The sequence below is a fragment of the Punica granatum genome, chromosome 3 (genome assembly GCF_007655135.1).
Source record: "Punica granatum isolate Tunisia-2019 chromosome 3, ASM765513v2, whole genome shotgun sequence".
Classification (NCBI taxonomy): Eukaryota; Viridiplantae; Streptophyta; class Magnoliopsida; order Myrtales; family Lythraceae; genus Punica; species Punica granatum.
Window position 1 is genome coordinate 4,193,426 of NC_045129.1, and position 8,738 is coordinate 4,202,163.

Sequence of the window (8,738 nt, forward strand, 5' to 3'; positions counted from 1 at the left end):
TATGAGAAAAAAATATAAATCATTGCAATCAGATGAAAACTATATGAAGACTCTTAGATTGACTGACAATTTGACACACGTAACTGCAGATGAAATTAAAAGGCTTGTTTCTCAGGCTACGAGCAAAGTAAGAAGGACGAGAGCCAAAGGCAACAACGATAACAACAGTTCAGGACCCCCAAAATTCGAGGTGAAACCTCTCAACATGCTCCTCAAATATGAAGAAGCATTAGTGGAGCAGTGGGTGGTGGAAGAGACGTCAAGGCTCGATAATTCTACGTCATTACCATAGCTGATGCTCAATTCCGTGGCCCTATTCACCACTCCCTGGCTTCTTTCTAAATTTAGATCGTAGCATACTCTAAGGTCCGCAAGGACCTTATGTATGTCTGGGCGATTAGCCACAGTTTTCTCAACACATGATAATGATATGCTCACCAACTTCTCAGCTGTGTCGGGATCATACTGCCCATCCAGCCTTGGATCAACAATTTGCTGTATCTGGTAGCCTTGTTTTTTGACTTCTTGGGCTGCCCATTCGACTATGTATTCCTCGCCTTGTACAGGACGGGCGGTGATTAGCTCAAGAAGCACGACCCCGAAGCTGTAAACATCGCTTTTCGCAGTCAAACTTCTAGATGTATAATATCTGCAGGTAACAAAAAGCAAAGATGTAGTCAGAGAAAATTTCTTTGGCTTCATTCTCTTGGATCTTCTCAGCCTGCAGTCGAGACTTAGATTTTGATAGAGGTTACTGAGTTTAAAACACTGATCATCTTCCGTTCCAACTGTCGGAGGTGCAACTGAAATTTAGTGGCAATCCGTATGGACTGACAAATGAAAACTAAGACAGCGCACAGCAAACAAAAGAATTTCGGTATGCAATAACTAGTTTACATTCTTACTCTGGGTCGAGGTAACCGCGTGTTCCAACAGGATTGGTTGCGATAAGAATGTCATTTACACTTGGAAAAATTCTCGATAGTCCGAAGTCTGATATCTTGGCTCGCAAGTGTTCGTCCAGCAGGATATTTGCTGTCTTAATGTCTCGGTGAATGATAGGTGTATCGCAACCGTTGTGCAAGTAATCAAGCCCTGCAATACAATCAAGAGTTCAATTAACATATTTGGAGCGACATGCAAAATCTGTATTTAGAACGTTTCATTGTCTTGCACATACCTTTTGCTGTATCAACTGCAATGCATAATCTTCGGTCCCAGGTCAAAACCTCCCCGTTCTTTCCTGATAAGTTTTCATGCAAGTTTCCCTTGGGCATGTACTCATATATTAGCGCCATGTTTTCCGGTTCATCGCAGTATCCAAGAAGTGAAACCAAGTGTCTGTGGTGTATTTTCGAGAGTAGATTTGCCTGCAATCAGTTTGACATGGTTTATTTTCAGGAACAATGAATCAGGCAAAAAGAATCTGAAAAGCAGAGATTGGGATGAGAAAATAATCTTCCATTGGGGCCAGGGACTCACCTCAGTTTCAAATTGCCTGGGGCCGGCCTTAGCCGATGGAGAAAGCTTTTTCACTGCAACTTCAGTGCCATCATCTAGTTTACCATGAAAAACTTTTCCGAATGCCCCTTCTCCAATAACCTTCTGCATATCAAAGTTCTTGATGATACTTTCAACCTCCGCAAAGGTGTAACGGCGCATTATATTTCCTGAAATCCCCTGTGACACTGGCTCGGATTTCCCATTCTGGTTTTCCATGCTTATCCTTATTTGAGCTGAATGATTCTGGCTTTCCATGCTTATCCTTCTTTGAGCTGAATGATGACAATCTTTTTAGCTAATGCAAGAACACGAATCCTGTTTCTGGCCATTTCACAGCCATTTTTCTTTTATGGACGTACAATAAGTGGCCAATTCTGGTCATTTGCTCGAGTCTAATTGCTGCAGCTAATTGTTGAACAATGACAATGAATCTTTGATTTCTGATATCATCATGCAGGCATTGCGCAAGAAATTAATACAAGGATTCTATGCGTGCATCAGATAATAATCATGATCATAATCGTGCCAAAAGTAAAAGAGAGAACAAAGGAGATAACCTGATTGCTTTTTCCAGTGAACTATCCAAATGCAACCCCCCACAACAACAGCGAGTCCGAAAGCTGCAGCGATTATGATGATATTCCTTGTTTTCTTTGACAAGCCCCAAGAACCTGAGAAGTCGAGGTTGGGATCTTTGGGATTGGGATTTTCAACACTGGGATTTTCGAGATTGGGATTTCCTGCCAAACTGCAAACACAAGGAGGAAGACGAAGATCATATTTTCTCGATAAGTTATCTGCTTGTAACAAGTCACACACTAATTAATCAAATGGACCACATCTGTATTCATAGACACATCTGCTCAAAAGACACATACGATATACACAGGAAGCAGTCTATATGCACCGAGTTTATGGTTTTCGAATTTTGGTTCAATAGCTCTCTCCTCATTATCTTTCCATCTGGTTTTCCTCTGTGACTAACTTTTGAGTACTTCCCTGTCATGTTAATAATGAAACGACCCATACATATTGTTTTGGGCTTTGGCCCCGTTTATCACCTGAAAAAAGGAACAATGACCATCCATTGCTTTACTATCTGACGACGTACCTCAGCTGCAATGTGTTATCACTGGCCCTCGCTAGTAAATCTTTGGGTACTGAGCCGCTCAGATTATTTCCAGTCAAGTCCCTGCAAAAATAAATTTTACCGCAGCCTTTACTTATCTGATGGCCATTTAATATGTGTAGCGGTAACTAGCCAATTCACTAACAACGAACTGTGCTGAGTTATAAAATAAAATAAGTAAATAAAGTAAAATTTTAACAAAATAAATGAGAAAACTCACAGGACTTTCAAGTTTTCCAGTTTTGCTAAGAATTCAGGCACTGATCCAGTCAATTCATTATGAGATAGATTCCTGCACAAATTATGTCGAGTTCAGTGTAGAAAGAAGCATTTCTGAGGAGTTGACCATTCCAAAAATGAAGACACTATTAATTTAATTTGGTCCGGTCTCTATACTATGCCGAGTAATCCGAGACTCAATTTTTCTTAAAATGAAATTTTATGAATTGACAAATATTATTGATATATCAGTTTTTCCTGTCACTACTTATATTTCATCCCTTCGAGACTCCGTGGACAATTTATCTATTAAGTTGAACTCCCGGGTACTTACAGATATTCCAGTTTTGTTAGGTTGGCAAGTGAATTCGCTATGTTCCCCTTCAGACCGCTGAAGCTCAAGTCCCTGCCGAAGCAATTTCTATTTTAGATATCCCAGTATGTATGCAAAAGTTCAGCTTTTGGTAAGAAGAGTAAGTAATTCTTACAACGAGGTGATCCTTGGAGGATCGTCGGTGCTACATTTCAGACCATCCCATGTAAGATTAGACGGGACACATGGATCTCCCTGCCAACTCTCTTTCATCACGATGTACATTGTCTTGATGTCATTCATTGCATTTGCTGCGATGACATTTTCAGCATCCAATCAAAGAGGGAATGACATTTTAACATCAAAAGATAGGATATCAGATCGAAAAGTGGGTAATACACACACACATATATATGTAGCAAAAGTGGCTTCGTACACGTACCATCATCGAGGGCTGTCGATGTTCTTGAAAGATCGAGCAAGTAATATACCTCGACTGCATTGAGGATAGGAAGATAATTCAGGTCTTGATAGTTCGGGACAAATTCGAAGTTGAGGCTGGTGCCACCGGTAGACTGCTCAAAAGGAATGGTCACTGGTGTCAGGTACTCAAGGCTGATCCTTGTTAGGATCTTATCATTGGTGGAGATCGTAAATTCTCTCAGTGGCGACAGTTTCGTCATTTCAGCGAAGTGAAAATACACAATCCATTTATCTGCAGCGAATGTTTGCCAATTAAGTTCTAAGGAGCCAGTACTATATGGTGCCGTTGCGTAAGTTTCCAGAACTTTCATGGGAACTTCATATGAGTCATTTCTTCTTTCTAAAGTAGGATCCGGCTCAATGTTCACAGTTCCGAAGCTCCTCATGGAACTGTAACTTCCGTCATCAGCGGACCACAGACGATCATGGACATCTTGAGGGTGTCTAACAAACAGGAGGAAAAACAATTGATATGATATTAATTATTCCTTGGTTAATTAGTGCTTTATAATTAAAATTGAAAGGCAAAAAGAGAAGAAATAAGAAAAAGACAAAACACTAATAATATATAAATAGACACAGACACATCGCCATCATTCAAAAACGTAGAGCAATAGATCCCAAATTATTCTTTAAAAAAATAGAAAAATCTTATTTGGACGTCAAGTGGGTATTACTCGCCACTTATCATGATAACACCAATCATAAAGTAATAACCTAAAGTTTGCGTTAATTAACTATTCGGTACTACCGGCTACCATTATCAGTAAAACTGATACTTATCAAATATTTTCTCGGACAACCGGGCTAGCACAAGTGATCAGAACCACTCGCCCTCAGCTATTGTAAACTTAGAGAGGTCGGAAAATTGATGATCTCTTGATATGGAGCCCTTGGGGGCTACCAATACGTGCAAAGTGGCATACGGATACTGCCAATTTTATTGACAGTGCAGTGTTCATGGATCCTATACAAATAAATCTATGGCCATTTAAAAAAAATTATAGGTTCAATATCAAAATACTCCCCATAATTTGAAGACAGTCTCGAAACACCACCTATAGTTCTACTTTTACTTGTCTCAAAATACTCCCTAGGAATAGACGAACCGTCTCAATTCGTTCCAAACCTCTAACACTGTCGCATGATAGCTAGGATAGAAAGAATAACAAGTGCAATCCACATGACACATTAACGGGCATAATTGAATCATAAGATAAAATTAGAAATACATAAAGAAATTATCCAGTAAAGAGGACGAAAATTAATTATTTACATCAAGATGATCCTTCCATGTGTTTTTAGTTATTAAAAGAAAAGGGTGATCCTTTCATCATCATAGAATGGGTTCTCTAGTTTGTCCCCAACATAAACACTGACATCTTGCGCCCTAAATTGTTTTTCTCTATATATTGCAACTGTTCTTGCTCACCAAATAAGAAGAAGAAAAAGAAAGCTGACGAATTCAAAGAAATATGTGAGCCCCATATGTTGAATTTGTATTGCACATGACCCTTATTCCTTCCAAATAATTAAAAGCTGTTAGAGGTTTGGAGTGAACTGAGATAATTAAGATGTACATGTATATATAGGACACCGTTTCTCGCGAAAATCAATGTAATTTTTTTTACCTGAAAGTTGCATTACCGCCCATGTTTAGCCGCTTATAAAGCGCAACTGTTGTAGCATCAGTCTGGTACATGTTGCCATTCAGAGCCCGCAATTCCAATGAAGAAATGAAAGGGATTCCGGAACCGGTGTTTAAAAGGCAGACCTGTATTAAGGCACGATCCGTAGATGGAACAACATGGATGATCTCTTTATGAACGTAAGAGTCGACAGCTGGAAAACTGACTGTTGCCCAGTAGTTAACCCCGATATACAGGTCGAAAGTCGGGGATCTGCTTTGGCCGTCATAATTACCGTAGAGGAAAGATGCCCGGATCAGGTACTTGCTGCTGCCTCCGCTGGTCGGTCGAATCGTATAACAATTCCTCGTTCCATTGGGAAATATCCTCAAGGTCCTTGCACTTGATGGCAATTGCTCGCTCGATACCTGATTGTTGACTCCGGAGTCTATAAACCCATCATCCGTCACGTAATTTATTTGAAGATCAGCGTCCCTGTTCCCATTTGGTGCTCCGCAGTCGATGCTAATGAAACCTTATTTATAGAGAGACATCAGAAAAAGAGTCAATTGAATCTACAGTTAGCTTGCTAGAAAAATAAAATTAATGTCATGACATGCAGAAGAACAATATCACATTCAGAAAAAGATATTATCGATGTATAGATATCAAAAAATTTGAACAGCTGAAAATTGCATCCGACTGTATGGTTCCCAGTCCCACTCCTCAACGATGTAAAAATGTCAATGTTCATTTAATTTTAGGGTAATTTTAAAAGTATTAATACGTCAGTCCAATCTCCCAGTGTTTATGCTTAGTGATTGAATTTGAAGGGCTTATACAACTAATTCCAAATTCAAAAATAAATCAATGACTTGAAACATCACTTATTCCAAATAAATTTATAAATCAAACATAGAAATTCGCAGCCAGCTTCAAAAGTCAATTAACTGGTGCCCGGATCAGCTTGGTGACACATTGGTATAGGATTTCACGAATCTCTATCATAGTGGAGGCCCAGAAATTATGTCCTGCTTAGGAGATGAGATTGGAGTGGATTCAGATAATAATTTTGCTGTGAAAACAGAAAGAAATAACCCGTTCGTCTTTGATCAATTTACGAAGAATGCCACCCACAGAAACCTACTGACAAGAGGCACTGAGCAGGGACGGATCCAGACATTTTGTCCAATAGTGAAAGTTGAAAGGACCTTTATATCGAAAAATCAAGGGAGGTGAAATTGGATAATTTCACTGAAAAATTGATAAACTTCACACACTCTAATAGAGATTTCATAATTATCTTTTAGTCCAAGTGGGGCGACCCCCGGGAACCCCGCGCGGTAAATCTACCCCTTGCACTGAGACGGGTGGTGGGGTTCGATGTCGGCCACCAACTGCCGTTATCTCCATCACCCTTCTCTTGTCGTTCCTTAAAATACATACATACATACATATATATACATACATATATATATATATATATTGGAAGTTGTTTTGATTTCAGAAAAATTTCAAATACTATTCAGGGGTACATTGGTTGTTTTAGTTGGATATCCTAGTGATCTATTCCGGGAAGGTCCAAACGCATGATTTGGATAACTTTAGCCTGATAGATGTAAAACCCCATCAAATCTCGGGTAGAAATCTCATCCAATCGCGCTACCTCAAATGTAGCCTTAGGATACATAATTCATTCTAATAAGAAACAGAAATGTCTAAATTAGCATATACCCATTCTATATATGTGATGATGGGCTACATAGTTTGGCAGCTCTCTCTTCTTGCGCTAGCCGTGCAACCTAGCTAGAATCACTAAAGATCAACCAAAACCTGAGACTTCATGCCACACAGTCTATCTTTCTTGAAAGGAAGCTTGTCACAGATATCGATTGTCAGGTTTTGACTGTTAAGTCGTGTACTTGATCAGCATGGATCTTGAGGAGGCATAACGAGTTGGAACAAGCTAATTTCCAGGAGATTAGTGCCATTTTGGCGAGTGATTGGAAAAGGGTCGTTAGGGGCACCCACCTACCGGAAAGCCAATGACGCTGGTATATATGCTGCCATCTCGCTCGCTTCCCCTGGGAGTTCATGTTACAATTGTCTCAAAATTTCATTTACTGCTATACAATGAAAATTATTGGGAATTACTCGCCTCGCTTCCATATCGTTTATTAACTTAATTTCGTTCATATGATTATGGACTTCTGTCTGACATATATTTCACGGGAAAAAGAAGAAGAATCATCATCTAAAGATAGAGAGATAGAGAAAGAGGCTAACCTGGATTGCTTGGGTCTTCCCCTAGAACCAGCATCCTATTAGCTGAGGATGTCCATACGACCACAAACCAGAATAACAAAAACTTCGATATTTCCATTTCCTTTCACAAAGATCCACCAAGTGAGATACAGAGTTGGGAAAACTGAAATGATACTCTATGCCTAGGGGGAGACTTGGTGTATTAAATATCAACGTGATGGACCCCATTAACACGTTAATGGGATCTGATGATTCCCGGAAATTGCCATTAACACGTGCCATCTTATATCGCACATGAGTTTTTGTATGGTCAAGCGAATTACTCTAGAAATATAAATTGGCCGTCACACATGTCCATAGTTAGCATCACCATGCACTATACTGCCAGGAATTTTCTTTGCATTCCAAAAATGTTTAGTCGCGTATGACTTTTTACCATGTGCACCGCTAGATCTTTACCCGTGAGTATGCTGCATACCAACTCAGCTTCTACTTATCAAAAGGACAGGGAAAAAGACATTTTTGGTCCTATAATTTTTACCTTTGGTCAATTTTGAAAAGTGCCGAACTAATCCTATACGTTTATTTCGTAAGGCAATTTTCGTCCATTTCGCGACTTATTGGATCAAAAATATCTTTCTTTATCAAAACTCATAGGACCACATTTTAATTGAAAACCAACTTATAGGACCAAAAATGTCTTTTTCAAAACATATAGGACCGAAATTATCTTATGAAACAAACATATAGAATTGATTCGGTAGTTTTAAATCTTATAGGATCAAAATTTGTTGAATATCAAATTTATAGGATCAAAAATATCTTTTTTTTCAAAAGGATGTTTGCTCGCCTAATCGGTTTGTGGTCAATCGACCTTAACATTCCCTGGGATATAGTCTTCTGAGGTACGAAAAAAAATAAGAATCTTCCAAGCATATGAGTGTCTATGGAAAAAGTTCACAAATTTGCGTTGGCAATTCTTTTGTTAATATGTCCCTCCCAGATAGAAAGGATGAATCTCCCCGACTTTGAGGATTAGTCCGTCCTATCGATCTTACGTTGGAAGCAGCAGAAGTGCAAAAATAAAAAATTGCCCCCAGCAAAGCATTTCTGTAGTGGTGGGTCTTATATCGGATTTGGAATATCTTTTTTCTTTTTCTCTCTCTCCACACACATATATATATATATATATATGTTT

At 39.0% G+C, this 8,738-nt stretch overlaps 1 protein-coding gene across 3 annotated transcripts; it reads right to left on the reverse strand.

The window, feature by feature from the left end:
• Positions 1-7,720, reverse strand: LOC116200112 (probable leucine-rich repeat receptor-like protein kinase At2g28990). Of its 3 annotated transcripts, none has more exons than XM_031530825.1 (13): positions 7,562-7,720; positions 5,422-5,810; positions 5,279-5,340; positions 3,607-4,091; positions 3,340-3,475; positions 3,186-3,257; positions 2,853-2,924; positions 2,615-2,695; positions 2,061-2,251; positions 1,483-1,775; positions 1,181-1,370; positions 906-1,095; positions 1-649 (listed from the first exon to the last, which is right to left on the reverse strand). In XM_031530825.1, exons 1-13 carry the CDS (start codon positions 7,656-7,658, stop codon positions 112-114), a joined length of 2,796 nt encoding a protein of 931 aa, XP_031386685.1. In that variant the 5' UTR covers positions 7,659-7,720; the 3' UTR covers positions 1-111. The 3 variants fall into 3 exon arrangements, with proteins under 3 accessions (XP_031386685.1, XP_031386684.1, XP_031386682.1); XM_031530824.1 differs by adding an exon at positions 7,311-7,398 and having other exon boundaries at positions 5,279-5,810; positions 7,562-7,699; XM_031530822.1 differs by having other exon boundaries at positions 5,279-5,810; positions 7,562-7,719.
• Positions 7,721-8,738: the final 1,018 nt, after the last annotated feature.